General features: G+C 43.5%; 1 protein-coding gene across 1 annotated transcript in view; it reads right to left on the minus strand.

Annotated features, from left to right (window-relative positions):
- Nucleotides 1-25,548, minus strand: part of DOCK1 (dedicator of cytokinesis 1) — a 342,756-nt gene that overhangs the window by 116,345 nt on the left and 200,863 nt on the right. The window contains exons 28-29 of the mRNA XM_083149518.1: nt 11,791-11,892; nt 10,140-10,234 (exon numbers count right to left, since the gene is read on the minus strand). Of these exons, the coding sequence (XP_083005644.1) occupies nt 10,140-10,234; nt 11,791-11,892 (197 nt within the window). The remainder of the gene's footprint in view (nt 1-10,139; nt 10,235-11,790; nt 11,893-25,548) is intronic.

A 25,548-nucleotide genomic window follows, 5' to 3' on the forward strand; every position in this document is an offset into this window, starting at 1 on the left:
TTGTTGTATCACTGTTTTCAATTGTAAAGTGCAACAGAATTTGCTGCGCTATATAAGAAACGGTCTATAAATAAATAAAGAAATAAATAAACAAACCTATTGGCCCCATATGAAGAAAAAAAAACAATCACACTGGGTCCCACAGGTAACAAAAAAACAAACATATTCTCCCTCACATAAAAACAAGAGACCAGTGATTAACAAGTTGAATAGGAGGTGGCTGTAAACTGGTGTGGACGTATGTAGTATAGATCTGGTGGCACACTTGAAAACAGCTTGAGGAGCACTAGAGTGCCATGGCACAGTGGTTGAAAAACGTTGCTCTAAAATGGAAAATTTACTAAAGCTGAAAAAAAAAGATGATGTTGCCCATGGCAACAATAAAATTCTGCCTATCCTTTTTCTACGATGCAACAGAGAAATGATAGACACATAGAATGATAGACTTAGTAAAAGAGTACAACATGAATTGCAATGCAACAATATAAACAGAAACTAAACTGCCGATAAAGGTACAAGACAACCATCGCATGAAAACATCGGAGGTACTCGCAGATGGCTTTGAGGTGATGCTCCTATGACGCCCTCTAAAACACCCTTCTGCTCACTTGAATAGGATACTAAAAAAATATATGCTTGAAAATAACAGCTGCAAGCATAGAAAATATACATAGGCACAAGGACTGGGGTGACCTCTTAAGGGGCCCACAGACGCATCGATCCAGGCGTGCGTTCTGTGCTTAACTAGCACACATAGCATCGCATCGTATGCCTTGTGCATGCGATGCGATGCTATGCGATAAAAAGCTAGTACAAAAAGTATGTGCAGCACATACTTTTTGTACTGTGCGATGAGGTGCCGCGGGAGTGCGCACCCAATCGCATAGCATCGCCGGGATCGGTGCGTGTGTGAGCACCATTACACAATTTGTATTTGTTTTTACTTGTGGGAGGGTATTCTTGTATTATTTACATCTTGTAAACATTTAACGATAAGCTGAATTACAACTGAATGATTACAGTGCATTTATTATACACAGATGGCATACAGTGGGGTTTTGGGACCACTTAAAAGATGGGGGGGGGTCTTAAAATGTGGGCAGAGAGCCATGAAACAGTGCCACCTACGGGGATACAGACTAGGTATTCTCATCCGGCATTAGCAATATAAAACTAGGCAGCTTACCGAGAGTGACAAGTCATAGAGCAATTATCTCGTGTAAAGAGAGTGAACACACCGCCGTACATCTTCAAATAACCATTCACTTTTGGTTGGAACACTTAAATTATATATTTATTGAACAGCTTCAAAGATTGGGAAAGTTGGTGTGCATCGATTCAGCACCACAGCAATAACATTTTACAAATTACTACATCTCAGGAAACGATCAGTGGCAACGATCAGATTTAAGTTAACACCAGAAAGTCGCCACGCAGGTAGACATTGACAAAGGTTGACATGCGCTAAGTCAGTGGTCTCCAACCTTTTTTTTGGGGGTGTGAGCTACTAGAGACATAATAAACTACCAGAAGAGCTACAAAAAAAAAAATCTGCATAATAACCGGAAAATGCCCTTTACACATTATGCCACACACTGTAATGCCCCTTTACACATTATGCCAGATACCGCAATGCCCCAGACATAATATGCCACACACTACAATGTCCAATATGCCGCATACATACCTCCCAACACTGAAGACGGTAGCTCAAGAGCGATAAATTGGCGACCACTTTGTGGACACAAGCAAAAGCTTGACATGGAAAAAGTTGACATGAGTTGTTTACATTTTTTGGGTGTCAATGTCAACACCTGGACCCACAAACGGTGTAGCGTGTAGTCTCGCATGGCTTGCCTTGCTCACCATGCTTTATTCCAGGTTCCCAATAAACAGTCCACTTGCATGGTAAAGTATAATATAGTGTGGTGATTGGCTAAGATATTGCAGTGTCATAGTCCCACCGCATTCCACCCCCCATTTATGGCGAGAATTATAGCCTTGGGCTATGACTGGGGCACCACTCTCGATGGTGGGGGTGGGGGTGCTATCATGATCCTCATCAAGGGATTTAGCGGTTCACAAGTGCAGACATTTTATGGCAATTCTAAAGGTAGCGCTCATCTGTTTATGAAATGCCAAGGTACGGTCTGCACACATACAGGAAGTGCCCTCATTGTGATTTCGCTTACGGTTTTTGGATCACATACAAAGCGTCACTAAGGTAATTGGCATACAACTATTAGCCAGCGCTTTGTATATTAAATCAATGGCATCGTATAATAAAGAATGGCGTATCAATTAAATATGCAGAACGAAGAACATATTAATACTATTTTTAAGAATTACATTTGACTTTTTTCCCCTCTAATTCAAAAAAAAAAAAAAAAATTGCGTGTCGAGATAACCAGTGCGTATCGACCATATAACCTCTGGTCGGCGTAATAATAGTCGATGGGGAGGCTGGTCGCATTACAGGGTTGTGACGTACTGCAAGTAGTGTGAACCATGGTGAAGCTCGCTTTATCTAGTCAATTATCTACTGCATTATAATTGCTGCTGTCAGCTGCTCCTGTTATATCCAATTTTTCTGCAGGGCTCCGCTTTCATTTTTATCTGTCAGCAAAGTTTAGTGTAATGTAGTCGGATCCCTTAATTTGGGTTACGTTACCAGCACTAACTTCTGTCTCTCCCTCCCTCCCTCTGCACGGAGCGCGTCTACAACATTTATGAGAAGCATCATTATTTTTACTTTATTCGGAATTGCATGAAACGTATCGGTGGTGTCAGGACCAGGCTGACGGTATAACAGGCCCCCCTCCAGGCATGACAATGCAGAGCCATTTACGAGACTGATCGCGAGGTGTCTTCCTTCCAAGCAGGGTTAATGGACCTAGAACATAAATTATGCATTTGTTAATGTTCGGAAACATTTGCCTTTGTTAGGGTGTAAATAGGCATTAGAACCGCAGAATGAAGCAAGATTCCAAAGTGTCTTTCCTTGCTTCCTCTCAGTCCTGTCTTATATTCCCGGTCTCCCCTGGATATGCAGACATACAGATAGCATGAGTTGGCAGCTGCTAGTAGGGTGACTTGTTCCTTCACTCCTTGTAGAACGCTCCAGGCACACAACTCCAGTTCTCCCAGCACACAGCTCCTATCTCTTTCCGATTCGCTCTCACCAATTCCTCTTGCTTGTATGAAGGAGGCTGGCGAAAAAAAGACAAGTACAGTACATGCTTAAAGAGACAGGAGCTGCCTGAGGGCAGCATTCCGGAGGAGGCAGCTGACAAAAGAGACTATGCGCAGGGAGCAAGAGGGGAAAAAGGTTGCAAAATGTAATAAAACAGAAAAATCATACCGGCAAAAGATTTTATCTATTTTTTATTGTATCTTCAAAACATATCCAACACAGTCAGAAGTTTAGCATCTCTTTATAATACCCGCTATTAGCATAAATCATCACGCCCATACTTGGGTTCTAAGCTGTGCAGTTTGTAGTGCTTGAAGAAAGGTGATTTCTGATCAGTCTCATAAATCACCGGTGTCATCAAGGCTCAGGAAATACGCTTTTCTTCAAAAAATATTGTTGTTAATGATGTATGACAACAAACAGGCATCAATATTCATTATTGCGACGCCGCAAAGCTGAGGAAGCCAACGTCTGAGTAAAGCGATTTGTTTTTGTTTTTTTGCAGGTGAGCGGGATTCTGGGAGCGTAGGGTCGGTGGAGAGCAAGGGCGAGCCTCACGGAATTGAAACTTAAATGTGCATGCAAAATAATGGGGCGGATGTATTAGGTTTGGTGAAGTGATCATGTGGAAGGTGATAACGCAGCGGCCAATCAGATCCTAAAGTTCACATTACAGGCTGAGTTTGAAAAATGACAGTTAGGGGCCAAGTGGCAGCTGCATTGGCACCTTCCACTTTATCACTTCTCCAGGCTTAATAAATCTGCCCCAATGTTTCAGATCCCATTATGACAGGGAAGAATAATATGGGAGGAGCTTCAGCTGTCTGACGTTGAGTGGGCAGCCTGTAGCCAGACAGAAAATGGTTGTCAGTATGCTGATTGGCTGGATCTAGTCACCAATTAGAGTGCAGCATTTTCTACCTGCCTTCCAGCCAAACAGTGAATGGTATTCAGCATGCTGATGGTGGATGAGTACCGACGGCCATTCACTGTATGGATGCGTGCGGAGAGGTGAAACGGCATGTGACCACAGGAGGGGTGGTACGTTATGATATATTCTTTTACTTATTCCCATGTGTGTGTAGGGACCCCAGAGCATTGCTTTGGACAGGGTGCGAGCATCTCGTGCGACCCATTCTGGCGGACTGTACAATGGGAGCCGCTGTGGCGAGAGTGGCTCCATCTGTATGTGAAGCTCGTATATCTGTGTACGACTAAGTCTGTATACAGAGCACATTAGAGCTTGGGGTGGGAAAAATCACTTTATAGACAGGTGATTCAAAAATTAATAACACCTGAGTTTGGCGGCCGTCCGGGATGCCGGCTGAACTTAGACTTTTTATTAAAGAGGCAATCATTTACAAGGCATGGTTTTGCCGTGTAAGTAATTGCCCCTTCTGCTTTAGGGAGATGGCCAGGGTTAGGGGGGGAGCGGAGGGCGGTGTCGGGAACCGGCGGGGAGCTCCAGTTGAAGGGGAAGCACGTGCGCGCATCCCCGTCCATCGGCTGGCGTATCTACCTCCAGCCCCTGCAAGAATGCCAGGCGCTACATCTGTACAAGTATCAAATTATTCAGCAGAGTCTCCTGGTGCGTCCCAACCACATCACGTTGTGTCTTAGACACAAATCAGATGATGGGATCTGGAGCACCAAGAAGGGTTGTTTGGCGTCACTAAAGAAATAACGAATGAGGACATATCTCTATCTGCAACTAAAGAAGCAATAACCGTACAGATCAGGCATTCCCAACCACGGTCCTCAAGGCACACCAACAGTGCAGGTTTTAGTGATATCCAGGCTTGAGCACAGGTGACTTAATTAGTACCTGAGTGATTATGATTAATCCATCTGTGCTGAAGCCTGGATATCACTAAAACCTGCACTGTTGGTGTGCCTTGAGGACCGTGGTTGGGAATGCCTGGTATAGATATACTGTACTGGGGGAGTTTTAAAATTCATATACAAGTTTGTTTTCTGCCCCAAGAATATACCTATTCTCCCTAGCACCAATACCATCTAGGAAATATAATTACTAAATACCGGGATGGCGCACAAGACATGTTATGCTTCTTCTGGTCCACTTGCAAAGTTCTAATGTTACGATCTAGAGAACAGTGCAATTAAGGTCTTGGCAACGTCGAACAATTTTAATTGGGAAGTAAAACAAATAAAACCTGAAATGAAAAATATAAATGCAAGAATAAATTGTAAAAAAAAAAAACTGCATAAAAAAAAATTGACAATAATTTATTATACGTTGTTTGTAAAACTGCTCCTCAATAAATTCTTCTTTCAATGCATTCCTAATCTAAAATTATTTGATACCGAGCCAATAGATACCACTTACAAATGCTTGGTGCATATAAAAAAGTCCTATTAAAAAATAGTGTGCACTGGTGCGGAAAAGCAACCATAAATCTGATGGTGTGTAATATATAACGTTTTATACACTGATGCACTCTGCAAGAAGAGCCATTACATGCTGCTTAATGCACTTCTCCGTCAATCATTGTCCTGCGTACTTTGCTGCAGAGCAGGTGAATATAAACACTTCTGGCTAGGTATCATTGCAAACCAGAGTATAAGAAGGTGCGCAATTAGGGGTGGGGTTCCAGGTTTGGCAGGTGAACTATCAACGGATAGGCCGGTTTGTCTACAGGGAGCAAACATCTTATTGTCTGCAGCCGTAGACTGCACAAATCCATTCGCTTCTCTGCCAGTCTCCTCTCCTGACCTAGCACACATAGACGGCACACAATACATGACCTGGGTACTATCAAACGTGAGCAGCAAGCAAATGAGGCAGACAGAAAGTCTACTTCTGAGACATCAGATGGCAGAATTTAAGTTTGTGTGGGCCCAGGAGAGGTGACCGTAATGTAATGTTGACGGGTGTATCCGTTAACAATTTAACAGTAGAGTGGTTGGTAATACGATACAGGTTGAGCATCCCTTATCCCTCGGGGCCATGAGCATTTTGGATAAGGGATTTTGACACATTTTGGAATATTTTTTTATACTTACCTATTCCCCTAGCAGTGGCCCGATGTCCATGGTGTCCCCTGGCATCCATGGTGGCCTTCGGAATCCTCTCCAGTGGCATCTCCGGTCCCAGGTGTGCAATACACGCCTGGGACCGGAGATGCCTCTGAAGAGTTTTCCGAAGACCGCTGTGGACACCGGGGGTTGAGGTTAGTATGAAAAAATGGGGAACTATTTAATACTATTGTGTAGTCAAAGCATTTGCTTATTAATGTAGGTGGAATTATCGGACTGGTTTATTGACAGTTGAGGTAAGGAAGACAGAGGGCTATTTATTAATAAGGGGATAAAAATTATTTATCTAATCATTAAACATGGATGCTACTGATGTATGGGGGAGAGTGATCCCTTATATCTAGACATATAGGAACAAATGCAATTTTTTTTAGGGGGGCAATCATTTACTAGGCAAAACCAAACCTTGTCAATGAGTGCCCCTTAAAAAAAAAAAAAAATCCAAGTTCAGCCGGCATCTCGCACAGGCGCTGACCTCATATCCAGACAATACTTGAGCAGCAAGAAATGAAGGCTGCAAGAGTGAGAACCAAATAACAGGACAGCCATCTAAACCACATTGTAGGACCTGGGCAGAGGCACAAGGGACTCTTAATCACCCATTCAAGGGAACCATTAAAATTTTATTAAATCATAACATGCAGCTCCTTTTTTGTCAGGGATAGAGGTATGGAATCATCGCCCCTGCTCAAAGGCCCCTAGAATTGTGGGGTCTTGGGCAACCGTATGTGCCTATACTGTACATTAAGATGGCCTTGATTTCTCTGTAGGCACGCCTCAAGAAATCCTTCGTTTGACCTTGATCATGAGCTAATTACCGGGTAATATAATGTCTGGAATGAAAGAAGTGGTTTGTCAAGCCTGGTAATATAATATCTGGATTTAAAGAGGTGTTTTGTTTATATCGTGCATTGGAGACACATAAAAGATAACATAAATAATTAATAACGGTTCTGTCACAATCCAAGTTTGCTTAAGTGCCCAGAGCAAAAGGCAATTCTGTCCGCCCCATGTAATAAACACTGCTCCCAGAATGGGAACGGGAAAGAGAATAGAGGAAGCGGTATCATAGGACATTATATATTTTTTTTTAAACGGAAAGAAAAAAGAATCCTATCCTTGAGCTATCAAAGATTTCATGAAATTCGAAGAACAGAATTTACTGTACGATGCTTCTTAATTATTATTTGCAGGTGCACCAATGCCATGGTTCTAAAGACCCCCATCCACTAGACCAGTGGTTCTCAACCTCGGTCCTAAAGTACCCCCAACAGTGCAAATTATCCAGGTCACCAGGCAGGTGCACTCATTATTCACTGACACATTTTAAAAGCTCCACAGTTGGAGCTAATTATTTCACCTGTGATTCTGTGTGGAGACCTGAAAAACGTGCACTGTTGGGGGTACTTGAGGACCGAGGTTTAGAACCACTGCACTAGACCGAGGTATCGCTTGCAGCCTCACATCCCTTGGAAACTCTCCGCCGGGAAGTCAGGAGCTCCCCGATGGCTAGAACACATGCAATACATTGAATGCGGTCATTCTGCATACAATGTATCATGTGATCACATTCACCATTCCGGGATATGATGTATCCTTGCTACAGGTCAGACAGTCTCCGGATCCGATACAATGTGCAATGGATGGAGCATAAGTGAATTACATACAAGTTTACACACAATTTATTAGCCCGATGCGTCAACGCCGTGTAGAAAAGTGTCATATAATATAAGTGTATGGGCATCTTAAGAAAAATACCTACTGGGGCTGCAGATGAAATCTGAAGTTTTGTTCAAACAATATGCCTCAAAATCCTTATCAGGACAGATTAGTTGATGGGAGACATCAGTCCCTGCCCCAGTGGAGCTTACAATCTATATTCCCTACCACACACACACACATTCATTCTAGGGTTAATTTTGTTGAGCGACACTTAACCTATAGTACCAGTATATTTTTGAATTGTGGGAGGAAACCCACACAAGCACAGGGAGAATATACAAACTCCGCACAGTTAGAGCCATGGTGGGAATCGAACCCATGACCTCAGTGCTGTGAGGACGTAGTGCTAACCATTACACCGTCCGTGCTGCAATGTGTATACGCACAACGGAGGCTGATCACAGAAGACAAATGTCAGAGCAAGAATGGGTAAAATATGTAAATATATTTTTATATATTTTATGTCGTTATATATAGATGTTGTTTTTATCGTTTTATATATATATGTCCTTCTTAAATGTGGCATTTAATAAAATAAACCAAATGCAGAGAATTGATGCATTTCAGGCATGGGAATTGCAGTATGCACCCATTAATTTCCCATTAAGAAAATGGCAATTTTTGACTCACCCTATTCAATCCCAGTGCTGATCTTTTGCCTGACCAGGAAATTTGTCGGGATTGAATAGCCCACATACAGAATAACAAAATTAGGCAGAGGGGCTTAGGAGCGGTGCATGACTTTGGTGCCTAGGGGCCATTCCCACCACTAAAGTTGCCACTGCCCTTTGATGGGAGTAGTCATCAGTATGAGAATATAAAGTAAACAAAAAGATAAAAGAAAATAAACAACATTTGCATGTATTAAACAATTTACATTCAAACATAGAAAAACACAACCAACGCACATGCACAGGCAGCTCACCAGAGAGAGCACCATCCTGGCCAATACACCTGGACGGTACTGAAAGCACAAGTAGAGTATGGTAAGCATAAGCTCGCCAGGGTCTGCCGCCTTATAGGCATCACTGTCATTATATCATCGGCATTAGTTTATTGTGTTTTCTGACCATTAAATCACGCAGAGTGCAATTCATTTATATCCACATACAAGGAAAAGTAGTGTCCCCGCTAGGCTGTTTTAGCGGGGCGCTGCGCCCTGCCCGATTTCTAAAGGGCAAAATGCGCCCTGCCCCTCCAGCAGCGCCCCGCTAAAAGAGCCTGCTGCCTGACTTAATGGTGTGCCCGGGGAAGCTCCAGGCACCGCAATCTCGGCGGCGCTAGGCTTCCTCGGCAGCTCACGGACTTCGGCGGGGCCAGGTCCGCCCCCTTGCACGACGGAGGAAGCCCGGGCACGCCTGCTTTAGTGACGCGGTGGCCCGGAACCGCCTACAACGATGATGTCGGCTGGCCCGGTCCACCCCCATTGCGTTGCCCCCGTGCAGCGGCGCCCTACCCCCAAAAATTCCTAGATGGAACACTAAAAAGGTTACCTCCGATGTGGGGTAGTGCGCTAACTCCCTAATCACAAACTACCCAGCTATAAGCGCCTTCAAAACACATCTACAAATACCAATGCAAAGTAGGCAAAATAAATAAAGTGCGTGGACGTCCGTCCGTCCGGCATTTCAGGGCTCGCTAAGCAACGACTGACTGCTGCTTAGCTAGCCTTGGTGAATCAGGCTCAAAATGTACTCTAGAAAAAAAACAACTCACATCAGAAAGACAAAAATGTAGCTAAAAAGTAATGCTAAAGGATTAACATAAAGGCAATGATAACACTAAACACCATACAAACAGCAAGTCAGATCAATTGAACACGGAGGGCTATTGAAAGCGGTATTATTGTTTGTGTGGCTATGATGGAAGGTAATGGTTCCGTGCACATTGCCGCGACTATAGGGTGCAGGGAACAATGAACATTACCTAAATGTTCTGCAGAAACATAACAGGTGATACTACTACCAGAGCCCCCTGGCTAATTAGATCAGCCCATAATGCTGATTGCACGCCGATGTCTCCAGCTGGTTATCCCCAAGGGAGCTCAGCATTAGACGGAGAAGCGATGCCGGCTAAGCAGACGAACTTGTACCATAATGCACAGCTTAAGCTGTCCTCTAAACCACAAAAAGTTCCACACATTTACAAAGGAGCGCTCTACACTTACTTGTTTTGCATCATGTTCATTATAATCCAATCTGAAGGGTAAACATTCTTCCCAATGAGGTTCTTGAACATGATAAAAGTCTCCATAAGGAAGTCCTGCAATCAGAATAAAACAAAAACAAAAATAGACATTAAAGAGGACATACAGTATACAAGAAATAAAGGTACTTGTGTATTATCAGGGCGCCCATTACGTAGTTTATGTAGTGGTGTATTTAGAATACAATACAGCACTATGCTGGCTAAGTAAACTACGTAAGGGGCTCTGGAGTCCTAAAAATACACAATGCTTAATATCCCCACTATCCACGTCGGCGTGGAGTTGATTTTATAAAGTGTGGAGAGCGTAGTGAGCCACTGATCTCTCAGCGTGGCGAGCCCCGCTTCGGGCTCGGTGGCTCGCTGCGCTCACCACACTTTATAAATTCAACTCCACGCCGACGTGGATACTGGGGGTATGAAGTGGATAGTGGGGGTAAAATGGCTGGTCTATACTTACCCTCCTCCAGCCCGGTTCCGTGCCAAACCCCGCTGACTCACGCTGGGATCCCCGGCAGTCGCATTCAGTCCCCCTGCTCCGGCACTCGCCACGGACACTGTATGCAATTAGCGTAGTGCCACTGGGGGAGCAGGGAAACCATGTGATGTGCCGCCAGTGGCACTATGCTGAATTACATACAGCGTCCGCTGCGAGTGCAAGAAGAGGGGTCTGAACGCTGCCGCTGGGGAGTGACAGTCGCTGCCTCCGGGGAGTCATCGGAGATCGCCGCCCAGAGGAGGGTAAGTATAAACCACACCACCCTGCTCCCAGTGCTGCCTCCTGTATTATCACGGCGCCGGCTATGCTGACAATGTAGCTTAGCCTACGTTGAAAACGTAGCATAGCCGGGTGCCCTGATAGTACACAAGTACAGAAATAAATTATACATATATTATTCAAATATTGAATAAACATTGCGCATTAACAAGTTTTTTCTTTTCTTTAATAAAGTAGATTTTTATAAGGAAGCTAGTTTTGATGCAGATTACAGTTGCATACAGTGGAGGCTCCAGGGGTGGGGCTGCTGGACAGTTCAAAATTAAATTAAGGGAGAAATACCAACTGCCAGTGAGCCAGTTTGGAATGGCAGTGAGTGCGGCTCCTCTATTTCAATTTTGAACTGTGCTGCAGCCCCGCCTTTGGAGCCGCCACACAGTATTACAAGCAGTGCAAGAAAGAAAAGATCCATCAGTATATAGCATTAAACCTATATCTGTCCAGAGCTGGGGTGGCCAAAGAGGTATGGGTCACAGGGTCGACCTAATTAGGGTCAACACTTAATAGATCGACCACTATTGGTTGACAGGCTATGGGTCAACACCCTAAAAAGGTTGACATAGCTTAGGTCAACGGGGACAAAAGGTTGTCACGGGAAATTTGTAGACATAGAATAGGTTGTATTTTTTTTGTATGTGTGGGCGTTCTAACAGGAAAAATCTGCCGATCACTGAAACAAATCTGTAGTGTGTGGGCAAGTCAAATAGATTGAAGAAACCATTCATCTGGGGGGGGGGGGATCTGAGAGGCAATTAATTGTGATTGCTGATGTATGGGGGCCATAAGATTATTATAACCTACAAAGAATTATAAAGGTCAAAAAGCAAATACTCACCACTACATCAGTCCTCATCTTTCCAAAGGTCTTTATAAGATGACCATAGTGGTAGTCTTCCATTTGTCTTAAAATTGCCGTCATAGAGGCAACAAAATTTCCCTGTTCGGAGAAGGACAAAAAAAAAACAGACGAGTCAAAGGATGGTCATCCACAACTACACCAAGTGTAGCATGCAACATATCTATATCAGTAATATCAGCAACAAGAGAGCGCCATCCTGAATATGTTACATAGTTACATAGTAGGTAAGGCTGAAAAAAGACTTGCGTCCATCTAGTTCAACCAGGTATAGATATCCATTGCTGATTTGGTAGGTTCTGGTATTTTACAGACAAATTATATTTCTTATTTGTACCCATGGATGTTTTTCTCCAGTAAATGTTTGTCCAACTTTGCCTTGAAAGCATTTAATGAGCCAGCCGTTACCACCTCTCTGGGAAGAGAGTTCCAGAGTTTGACTGTTCTGACCGTAAAGAAATTCTTTCTACTAGCTGAATGAAATCTTTTTTCTTCTAATCTATACTCATGCCCCCGCGTCCTAGATTCCTTTCTAGTAGAAAAGAGGGTGTGTGACAGTTCCTTATATTGGCCCTTGATATACTTGTACATGTTGAGCATGTCCCCCCTTAAACGTCTCTTTTCTAATGTAAATAGTCCCAAATTGCTTAATCTCTCCCCGTAGCTTAAATTCTCCATTCCCCTAATAAGCTTTGTTGCTCGCCTTTGGACTTTTTCTAATTCTATGATGTCCTTTTTATAGTGTGGGGCCCAGAACTGTACTCCGTACTCTAGGTGAGGTCTCACCAATGCTTTATATAGTGGCATAATTACCCTCGAGTCCCTAGTTTCCATTCTCCTCTTAATACATGCCAGAATTTTGTTGGCCTTTTTTGTAGCTACATTACAATGGGCACTACATCCTAGTTTGCTGTCTATTTGGACTCGTAGATCCTTTTCAAGTATGGAATTACCCAGTTCCTCTCCGCTAAGGTTGTAACTTGCACACTGGTTGTGTCTTCCAAGGTGCATAACCTTACATTTATCTACATTGAACCTCATCTTCCATTTTTTTGCCCACTCATCTAGAATTGCAAGATCATTTTGAAGCATGGTGACATCTTCTGATGATTTGATGACTTTGCTAAGTTTTGTATCGTCCGCAAAGATGGATACATTGCTGAGTAACCCTATTCCAATATCGTTAATAAAAATGTTAAACAAAATGGGCCCCAAAACCGAACCCTGGGGCACTCCACTTAGTACCGGTATCATATCTGATACGGCACCATTCACAACCACTCTTTGTTCTCTATTACATAGCCAATTCCCTACCCATCTGCAGATATTTTCACCCAATCCTAGGTTCTCCATTTTATTAATCAATTTCTTGTGTGGGACAGTATCAAATGCTTTAGCGAAATCTAGGAAAATCACATCTACAGCATTTCCATTATCAAGGTTTTTGCTAACCTCTTCTTAGAACCCTAGTAGATTAGTTTGGCATGAACGATTTTTCACGAACCCATGTTGGTTAGTACTGAGTAGACGGTGATGGTCTAAATATTCCTGGAAACCATCCCTTAAAAATCCTTCAAATAGTTTACCCACAATTGATGTTAAACTAACGGGTCTGTAATTAGCGGGATTCTCCCTTTTTTGAATATTGGCACTACCTCTGCTATTCTCCAGTCTTTTGGTACTATACCTGACGATAGTGACTTGCTAAAGATATAATGTAGGGGGGTAGCTAGTTCATCCCTTAATTCCATTAATACCCTCGGATGAATCCCTTCTGGCCCTGGTGATTTATTTGTTTTGAGTTTGCTTAGCCTCAGTATTATTTCCTTCGGCGTGAAATCCACAATGAGATCTGGCTTATTTGTCCCGTTTGTGGTAAATGTTCGTTCCACAGTCTGCTCTCCCTTAGTAAATACTGATGAGAAGAACTCATTTAACAGTTTTGCTTTTCCCTTGTCCTCAGTAACACTTTTTCCACTAGTATCAGTTAGTGGGCCTATGTTTTCCTTAATTAAACGTTTACTATTTATGTCTAGTAGTAGCTACTGTAACTATAAGTGCCTTTGTTCCATTGCTGAGATACCAGCGGTGCCCAGCAGCTCCTTCACATGAGGAGCAGTTTTATATGGTGCAGTGACGTTGGCGGGAGGGCAAGAGAGCGCCTCCCAGTACCTTCCACTGGAAGGGCAGCAGAGGGGGATGGCCGCTGACAGTGACACATTGTGAAGAGCCCACAGAATGCAGCTAACTGGTTAGGGGGCGGCCTGGACAGTGGATGCTTCTCCTATTTCATACACACCCCACCCTGGCTCTCTTGTGTGCACCTGCGACCCCCCCCCCACCCAACTGCAAATGATAGCTTCCCCCCACCCCCCCAGCTTTCTTGTGTGTGCCTGCGACCCCCACCCCCTGCAAGTGACAACCCACTTGGCATTCTTGAGACCCCCCTGTAAATGACAGTCACCCGGCTCTCAATTGTGTGCCTGCGACCTCCCCTGCAAGTGACACCCCTCACCCGGCTCTCGTATGTGTGCCCATTACCCCCACCATGCAAGAGACAGCCCCCCCTCCCCCAGCTGTTTTGCGTGTATGTGGTGTGCCTGCGCCCCCCCCCCCCCCCCCTGCAAGTGACAGCTTGCCCTCCCCAGCAGCTTTCTTGTGTGTGCGCCTGAGATCCCCCCTGCAAGTGACAGCTTTCATGGCTCTCGTGTGTGTGTGTGCCTCTGACCCTCTCCCCCCATCTCTAACAGCATGGGGGGCCCCTATCAAAGTTTTGCTATGGAGCCCACAAACTTATAGTTACGCCCCGGTAACAAGGTAAGTCTGTTCGATCATAATAACCTAGGGGTTATTTTGTTCACTCTTTCTGACAAATTCCTTCTTAGATGGACAAAACCATGTGCACTGCAGTGGGGCAGATGTTATTTTGCAGAGAGCATTAGATTTGGGTGGGGTTTTTCTTCAAAGTGAGATCTATATTGCAGTGTAAAAATAAAGCAGTCAGTATTTTCCCTGCACAGAAACAAAATGACTCACCCAAAACAAATTCTCTCTGCACATTTTACATCTGCCCCCCTGCAGTGCACATGGTTTTGTCCATCTAAGAAGGAATTTGTCAGAAAGAGTGAACCAAAATAACCCCCATAGTGCTGATTATTTGAAGCGTTGCTATGAATGTCCTTAGTCCATTTTTTCCTTAAAAGTTCCAAAGGTGCACCTTGTACCTTAGCAAGACCCTAAGCAGCCAATCCATGCAACTGTTTTTGCTGGGGATCTACTGATTCCGTAATATAAAACCTACAGAAACCACCTTCTGGTGAAGAGGAGTATGAGCAGGACGATCAGTCCTAAGACATTAAGCAGTCTGATTGGTCTATCAGCTCACGCCTCATGCCAAAATGTCCTGCGACAAATGACCAAGCCCTGGACCTCTGCCACAGGGCAAATTGGGGGAAAAAAAAGAACCTCATCGATACTTCAAACTAGTGCATTGTTATTTACACAAAAGCATAATAATGCCATACTGGAGAATTATCAGGAACAATTCCCAAAAACCTTTTATACGAGGGGGTACCTTCCAGTTTACGATCTAATATGGGTAAAGGAAAAAAGCAAATCAATAGATTCTTCATGTAGCAATCTCGCAAATAGATTACGGAGAAAGGAACTTTAATGTTTCCTGTGCCTTCACTGCAGAGTGTATTTCAAGTGGACACAAAGATATTGGTTTACTTATTAAAAGCATTATGAACAGTGACATGGCCAATTTATAGCAAATCCACGCGTTATGGGGGAGATACGGAGGAACATTCATCTTCATCGTGAAGCAAACAAAAGCTGTATTTTGCACATTTACGGTGCAACATCCAACTGATCCTAATAAATACATTTACTGTATTTTTTGGTTCCCAGTCACTCCTGGTAAAATGCATTAGTCTGCGTTTCAAGTCATGTCTGATTGCTATAATCATCAATCGAAATACGTTACAAAGGTGAAGACAAAACTGCAAAATACATCAGGAACAGGCGCAGAAATCAGTCCGTGTGCATGTAATTTGGGGCCCTAGAAGCATCAAAACTCATTTCTGCGAACAGGGACATTATGCTGAAGTGCTCTCCCCTGGTCAGTGCACAGTAGATTGAAACCAAGGCTATTATTTTGCCATATCAGAGGCCCGGACGATATTTAAAGTGAGTTTGACATAACTTCCAACTCTTTCCAACAGCAAAACATCAATCTGAATTACCAGGTGACAGAGCGGTTGTTTAAAACTTACACGCAGGTTAATATACAAGGGTCTGTCATCTGGCTAAACCAATGTGTGGAAAATTATGTGACACGCTCCCAGTGACCCCACTGAGTCTACTAGATTTCCCCCATATTTCTGTGCATTACCTCCACACCAATTTTTGGGGCGTGGCCTATCCCGAGGCCACGACCCCGGTTTTGCCACGGTGGGCAGTGTTCATTCTAGCACCCGCTATCTTTGAAAATCCATGCAGTTCCTCTTCCCTGCCTGGGGTGTCGCTGTCTGCTGTGGTGTTTCTAGCACAGGTCTGGTTTGCATATCAGTGCTGATATAGACCACACTGTGCTAGAAGCACTACAGCAGACAGCGACACCCCAGGCAAAGAAGAGGAACTACATGCATTTTCAAAGATAGCGGGTGCTAGAATGAACACTAGTGGGGGCATGGCTAGCTAGCAGCTGGCGGGGGTGGCATTTATCTGCTTGCCAATATACGCTGCCCAGCGAAATTGTCTGAATTAGGACCTGTGGGGTACATTTATTAAGCTCGGTGAAGTGATAAAGTGTCTGGTTTTTATCACCGGCCAAACAGTTCCTACCTGTCATTTTTCAAACCAAGCCTGTAACTTCACAGGTAGGAGCTGATTGGCCGGTGATAAAAACCAGACACTTTATCACTTCACCGAGCTTAATAAATCTGACCCTAAGTCACTAATGTGAAAAACTCATGTCGACCTTTTTACTATCGACTTCCCATGTCAACCGTCAGTCGACCTAAAGACTGTTTCTTGAGTTAACATTAAGAATTTAATGGATGGCGCATTTGCAAACTGGGACTGCATCAAAACGTTTAGCAAAAGCTCACCTGAAAATAACAAAGTTAGAAATCCCCCCCCCTCCACCACCCCCCTTCGTAAAACAAAACAAACCACAAACAGCGACTGAATCGTGGTACAAGAAATAGCTCATTAGCGCCAAGACAAAAGAGCCATTTCAAATGTTAATTAAAATAGGACATGAGCTGCAATCAAATTATTAATCAGCATGGTTTATTTATATAATTCTAATGACCAGACCCTGCGCGCAGCTGAGTCTCTGCTGAGACTATTCACTGACAGACAAACATGCAGCCAACATCAGACAGATGTCGGAGCCTGGAAGCGGTATTTTTAACTACTGTGTTTTATTTGGAAAATATGTTTTAGGCCAAAGCACAGTATGGTAGATAATTGACTAATGCAAATAAATTTGTTTTGCTTGATGTAGAATCGTGACCTATTTAGCTGGACGGCGTTCCACAGAAACCTTTCACCTGGCCCTGTATTCGGGACAAGTCGTGCTTAGGAATATAAATAGTACACTAATAGACAACATGTTTTGATGAAACATATGTGGTCTGGTCATATATATATATATATATATATATATATATATATATATATATATATATATATATATATATATATAGCTTGCAGAGGGCAGGCACTCAATCGTATCACGCTGGTAGATGCGCCGGGGTGCCGGAGGAGAAATGGATAGTGTACAGAGTCTGGCACTCTCACGGACTTAACAGCAAAGAAGACACAACACAACGATGGTGGGTCAACGTTTCGGAAGTCGGTTTACTTCCTTTTTCAAGACAAAGTGCAATAGTATTGCACTTTGTCTTGAAAAAGGAAGTAAACCGACTTCCGAAACGTTGACCCACCATCGTTGTGTTGTGTCTTCTTTGCTGTTAAGTCCGTGAGAGTGCCAGACTCTGTACACTATATATATATATATATAAATAAACATATGTGTGCATACATATGACCAGTGACCATCATACAGTTCATACATCATAAAAGCCAGGCTGCCCGGCTGTCCTGTCCTAGCGCACAGCGTGACGTGATGCTAAAGGTCACGCTGCACCCACCCCACTCACTGGCTGCTCCATCTGGTCCGCACCCCCGCTGCACCAAGTATGGGGGGGGGGGGATTTGGGCGTGGGAGTTTTTTTTTATTTTATTTTTATTGTGGTCACCGATCCCAGGACTGAGCATTTTTCAATGCCAAATCCCGGGATTGAAAAAGATGCCCCGGGATTGGCACTCCTAGTATTTCCCTTTGTATTCTATTGAGCCTGCATAGAATTTATTCCCCTTGAACTACAACCATAACATGTCGTGAACCTGGTTTTAAAGCTTATTAAACCCGTGACTATATTCTACAATGCTATCAAATTCTGTTGAAGCAAGATGGACTGAGAGTCCACGAATGCATCCATCATACATGCATATTGAACAAGGAATTATCATTATATATATATATATATATATATATATATATATATATATATATATATATATATACATACATGTATATACACACACACACACACACACACACACACACACAGTATACAAATGCTTACTGCAGCTACAGTACTCAGATGCGCTGTGGATAAGCAGCATTGTCCAAACATCGGTTGTGCCATCAGAATGCGGAGCGACCCTATGGTTACTTGGAATGTTCTCCAGCACTAAGCAGCCTGGGCCAATGGAACTGCATTTGAAGATGCAGCCACTGGCTACGACACTCCCCTATGACACATCTGCATTTTAACCGCCACTTCCCGTCACCTCTCTGAAGTGGCACCGTCTGTCAATCATACGGGATCTAAATCTGCAGGAGGACCGTAAGAACATAGCAGCTCATGCACAGTGAAAAACAATGCCCAGTTGTAAATGAACTGAAACTGTGTACACCTCTGAATCAGGCGCACTATTCCAAGACATACAAAAAATGAGGGTTGTCCATCAACGATTGGCTTATTAATGGTAAAATAGTTTGCAACCATTATTTAAAAAAACATAGATTGTTGAACCATTAATAGATTATGGACACTAAAATGCCATTGGACCTCTATCAATGACGTATAGAAACAGTGGTCCTCTATAACATCTTACATAGCCAATCCATGGATTTCTACTAACCATCAGTAACGGATTTAGGGGCAGATTTATAAGCTCGGAGAAGAGATAAACTGGAGATAAAGCGGAAAAAAGGAAATAAAGCACCAGCCAATCAGCTCCCAACTGTCTTTTTCAAACACAGCTGATTGGCTGGTGCTTTATCTCCTTTTACCTTCTCTCAGCTTTATCTCCAGTTTATCTCTTCTCCAAGCTTAATAAATCTGCCCCCTTAGAACCTTAACCCTTTGAGTGCCAAGTGAATTTGTTAAGATACAGTAAGGTGTGGAAATCGGCAAGCAAACGTTTGTATTCATCATAATGACCTGTAATATTTACCTTATAGAGGAAAAATAATATATATATATTTTTTTACAACTTTTTTTTTTCGAATTTATATAACAAATGTGAGCGACGCTGGCATATTTAGTGGACGCTTTGATGTTGGCACCCGAACGGTTAATCACAATAGAAAACTTTTATCATTGGGAAATAAAACAACACCTGCTTAATTTATCGGTGTGCATCACTAGAGCGATGTTAATTAGTTATCAGTTAATGGAAACATCACAATATCGGTATTGTTTTTTTTTTCCCAGTTTCTAAAATACATCATTGACCACCTCTATGGGTACAGAGGGCTCTGTAATAAAATACAGGTCTACATACTGTATGTCTATGTGGATGAGCCCTATGGTCTATTCCATGGACTGCACACATACAGTACACGAGCAGAACCTGTATTTTGCAGCAGTGTCGTAACTGCAGACTGAATGCGGAGCTTAATTGGAGGTCACTGCAGGTTAATTAACGGTTAGAGACCAGGAATAAGTGCCCAGATATGCTTCAGTTTAATGCTGGGGGGGGGGGGGGGGGGGTGTTTGGAAATGTGTACACATCCTCCAGAACAGGGAATTACGTTGTAAACCAGAAGGGACGGCTAAACCGACCTTGGAACATTAACATAGAAAGGAGATGGGTTCTGTGCCAGACTGTATAGTGTAATCTGCAGGGTGGGTTATTCTGGACCTTAACGCAGATGTATAATGAGTTCCCGCATCTCTTAGATTGCATGCTCAATTGGGCAGAGCCACATTTGGCCGTTTCATGTCACGGTGTGTTGTTTGTATCACGATGCCCCCAAGGATCCGCACTGCACAATATGTTAGAACATTAAGTAAAAGGACAATAAGAAGTACAATGGCCTCTTACGCTGACATCTGGCTGCGGAACACATGTATTACTGTAAACATCCAGAAGACACCAACCAATACATGGTCACTAGGTCGACAGTCAAAAGGTCAACATACATTAGGTAGACCACGGAAGGTCGACACATGAATAAGATCGACACGGTCATTAGCTCAACATAAGCATTAAGTCAAAAAGGTCGACGTGGGTCTTTCATTTCTTGGGGGAAACCGACATGTGCCGACAGGCGGTATTTCATGACCTACCATCCACTAGGGCGTGGAGGGAGAATATAATAGTGTGAAGAGCCTGAAGCATGCGGGGGGGGGCGAGGTGCACTTCTTCAGTGTCCATGTCGACATTCGGGACAAAAACCGCATGTTGTCCTTTTGACTGACGACCTTCCCATTGTCCATCTAATGCCTGTGTCAACCTATAGCCATATCAACCATTGTCATGTGTCAACTAAGGCCTGTCGACCTTCAGTGGTCAACCTAATGCATGTCAGCCTTACTTTGGTCGACCTAATGACCCATACCCCTAATGTATTTCTAACAATAGAAATATACAATATATTATATATTGTACATTCATACAAACACAAATTCTGGAGGGGTTTCCAGTTGCCCGGAAACGCCCCATAGGCAAATTCTGGAGGGGTTTCCAGTCGACCAGAAACTCCCCTCCTCTTAAACTGGAAAAACACTGTAAAATATTTAAAACAAAAAATATATATTTTTTCTCTCATACATATATACATATAAGGCCGGCACTCCACTCTGTAGAGGGGTTTACTTCAGTGTTGCCTACCCTCCCAGAATGGCCAGGAGCGTCCCGAAAATCGGGTCCCGCTGCCGGCCCCAATGAAAGATGGAAAACCCCCCTCGCGCCCCCCCGTTTGTGGCTTCCTCCCCCCCTGACCGCGGCGTTTAGTTAACCTGATTTGCTGATCTCCGGGAGGGGGTGGGGCTAAAGTGTCATAATCGCATCCCCTCCGTGGAGATAGGCAAACAGGTTCATTTTCCAGCATGGGGGCGGAGCTTAATGACGTCACGCTCAAACCCCACCCCGGGACTCTTGCTGAAAGGCTTCTACCGAAAAGAGATAACAAAAGTCGGCAACCCTGGTTTACTTGCCCAGGTACCATCCAAGAAAAGTGTTTTTTTTCCTAAAATCCTGTGAGTGCCGCTGCATCCTCATATATATATATATATATATATATATATATATATATATATATATATATATATATATATATATATATATATATATATATATATATATATATATATATATATATATATATATATATATATAGACGAAAGAATGACCCCACGTGCGCCCTTAGTGTATAAGCAGCTACTCTAGGACCTCCCCTGTTAGTGGGAGGTGACGATAGAAATAGGAAAAAAGGGGGTATAGAGAGCGCTTTTACCACCACGTGGAATTTCCACCAATCACAGTTAAACACAATACAATACAATGTATAATCGTAAAACCAGTGTGTTTTATTGTAGTATTCGAGAGTTCACATCTGGAAATAATATCCTTTTCGGAATATCAATAACCCGACGCGTTTCGTCTTAACAAAGACTTCATCAGGGGTTTAAACAGAATTAGATATAGAATGTACTGGTGTATTAGTCCTTCAGTGATGATAGACAGGCTGTAGCAACCTTCCCCTCAATGGGGTGAACTCCAAAACAGTCTCCAAAATATCATAATCTGGTGTCCTAATGCATATACTGGCGTTTATTTTCCCATTCAATGGTAATACTAAGATTGTCTCTCCTTTAGTAGGGCAAATTCCTTAATATCAAATATTACCCACACGGGGTCACGAGGTGCGTGGCAAATCAGCAACCTTTTTGGGCAGCTTCTTGGGGTACAGGAGTGTTGAATATTTCAGTTAAAAGGGTCAATAGGCCCATTAAAACGAAGGGGGGATTTGTAGATAAGTCTGCGCAGTCTGATTCTGCCGTTCAGGTCTTCTGTAACTAATGCTCCACTGTGGGATGGATACAATGCGTACAGATGACGGCGATAAATGGTTCGATTTCACAGTTCTGTTGTCTGCATGTCTCTTTAATGATCACTTAATGGTAGCATTAATGACTCTCACATTGAAATATATAACATGGTAGACCAGGGCTATTTTTCTGCAGGCTCCAGCAGGAACGGTGGCCCTTATTCTAGTTCACTCTTTCTGACAAAATATTTCTTAGATGGACAAAACCATCTAAGAAATATTTTGTCAGAAAGAGTGAACTAGAATAAGGGCCACAGTTCCTGCTGGAGCCTGCAGAAAAATAGCCCTGGTCTACCATGTTATATATTTCAATGTGAGAGTCATTAATGCTACCATTAAGTGATCATTAAAGAGACATGCAGACAACAGAACTGTGAAATCGAACCATTTATCGCCGTCATCTGTACGCATTGTATCCATCCCACAGTGGAGCATTAGTTACAGAAGACCTGAACGGCAGAATCAGACTGCGCAGACTTATCTACAAATCCCCCCTTCGTTTTAATGGGCCTATTGACCCTTTTAACTGAAATATTCAACACTCCTGTACCCCAAGAAGCTGCCCAAAAAGGTTGCTGATTTGCCACGCACCTCGTGACCCCGTGTGGGTAATATTTGATATTAAGGAATTTGCCCTACTAAAGGAGAGACAATCTTAGTATTACCATTGAATGGGAAAATAAACGCCAGTATATGCATTAGGACACCAGATTATGATATTTTGGAGACTGTTTTGGAGTTCACCCCATTGAGGGGAAGGTTGCTACAGCCTGTCTATCATCACTGAAGGACTAATACACCAGTACATTCTATATCTAATTCTGTTTAAACCCCTGATGAAGTCTTTGTTAAGACGAAACGCGTCGGGTTATTGATATTCCGAAAAGGATATTATTTCCAGATGTGAACTCTCGAATACTACAATAAAACACACTGGTTTTACGATTATACATTGTATTGTATTGTGTTTAACTGTGATTGGTGGAAATTCCACGTGGTGGTAAAAGCGCTCTCTATACCCCCTTTTTTCATATATATATATATATATATATATATATATATATATATATATATACACACACATACATATACATACATACATACACACGCACACACAAAAAAAAGAACTGCTCTTGAAAATAAAGTTTTGTTAGGCGCAGCCGGTAAAACCATCGCTGTACCAAATGCTGCAAAAGGGTTAAATGTGAATAAGTCCTGAAGCCATATGTGACAGGCAAGTAAACACACTTGAAGTCATTTGCAAGATCTCACCAAATTCAGTGTGATTATGATGGATGTATAATTTGCTCCGTTATTAGGAGACCAGATATAACAACAAAGCTCTTCTAATCATTTCTTTAGAAGGCTATGAGACTCATTTATACTTTGCAAAACAAATAAAATGGTTTCTCGCTGCAATTATTGGACAATTTATCAGAGCGCAAGAAGCAATTACACCAGGCGATATCCCATAGTTTGTGAGATTTCACACTTGATCTATCACACGCCGTATCTTTATAGTTTTCGAAAATGTTTCAAAATGTGGACATTACTTCCCCCCGTATCCTGCCACATTATATTTTAAAACTAATGTCGATTATGTAACATAAGAAATGTGACTACTTTATGTACAACTGGCAAAACTCATTCCATCTAGCAATTTGTTGAACATCGGGATGTTATTTGTTGCAGCCGTTTAATCAGCTTCCATCGGTTTCAATTTGCAATTTTAAGGAAATATGATTTTGCCAGAAACTCCAAGAAGAAGAGAAGCGGCATTGTTCCGCCTGGCTCCTCTCCAACAGTCACTTAGGTTCTTCCACTTTTACGGGAAGAAATAAAAAGAAAAAAAAAAGAAAAAAGTTGGGTTGATTAAAAATATTTGCATTGAAATCTAAATTGCACTGCGGCGGAGGAGAAAGGCTGAATCACCTTGTTCAGATTGCAGACTATCGCTTTTCTTTGCATATCAAAGGGCAACGCTTGGTGCGGATGCAGAAGTGAGATGTAATTGTGAGTATGACAGCTACATTACCGAGATAACTTTATGCATTTCCGCAGGTTGAGTCTGAAAACTGTGATAGAAGACACAATGAATCGCACGAGGAAATGTGGTTTATATACTGGATTCTTTGTATATTGTGATCACTGTACAAACTGCAACATACGCCTGAAGAGCCAACAATATTATGAAACCGCTTATGTACAAACCACCTGCATATATATATAGACGTAAGAATTTTCAATCACTTTGAAATCTTCAGCTCTAGGTCCAGGACTTGTGGTCTTTTCCACACGCCTCCTTTACAACCAGGAGCGGGGCAGACACGCCTCCTTTACAACCAGGAGCGGGGCGGACATGCCTCCTTTACATCCAGGAGCGGGGCGGACACGCCTCCTTTACAACCAGGAGCGGGGCAGACACGCCTCCTTTACAACCAGGAGCGGGGCAGACACGCCTTCTTTACAACCAGGAGCGGGGCAGACACGCCTCCTTTACAACCAGGAGCGGGGCAGACACGCCTTCTTTACAACCAGGAGCGAGGCGGACACGCCTCCTTTACAACCAGGAGCGGGGCAGACACGCCTCCTTTACAACCAGGAGCGGGGCGGACATGCCTCCTTTACATCCAGGAGCGGGGCGGACATGCCTCCTTTACATCCAGGAGTGGGGCAGACACGCCTCCTTTACAACCAGGAGCGGGGCAGACACGCCTTCTTTACAACCAGGAGCGGGGCACACATGCCTCCTTTACATCCAAGAGTGGGGCGTACATGCCTCCTTTGCATCCATGAGAGGGGCGGACATGCCTCCTCTACATCCAGGAGCACCCCGAGCCTACAACCAGGAGCGGGGCAGACACGCCTCCTTTACATCCAGGAGTGGGGCGGACATGCCTCCTTTACAACCAGGAGCGGGGCGGACACGCCTCCTTTACAACCAGGAGCGGGGCGGACACGCCTCCTTTACCACCAGGAGCGGGGCAGACACGCCTCCTTTACATCCAGGAGCGGGGCAGACATGCCTCCTTTACATCCAGGAGCGGGGCGGACACGCCTCCTTTACATCCAGGAGCGGGGCAGACACGCCTCCTTTACAACCAGGAGTGGGGCAGACACGCCTCCTTTACAACCAGGAGCGGGGCAGACATGCCTCCTTTACATCCAGGAGTGGGGCGTACACGCCTCCTTTGCATCCATAAGAGGGGCGGACATGCCTCCTCTACATCCAGGAGCACCCCGAGCCTACAACCAGGAGCGGGGCAGACACGCCTCCTTTACATTCAGGAGCGGGGCGGACATGCCTCCTTTACAAC

This window comes from Crinia signifera, chromosome 6 (assembly GCF_055691185.1).
Source record: "Crinia signifera chromosome 6, ASM5569118v1, whole genome shotgun sequence".
In the NCBI taxonomy this organism is placed as follows: Eukaryota; Metazoa; Chordata; class Amphibia; order Anura; family Myobatrachidae; genus Crinia; species Crinia signifera.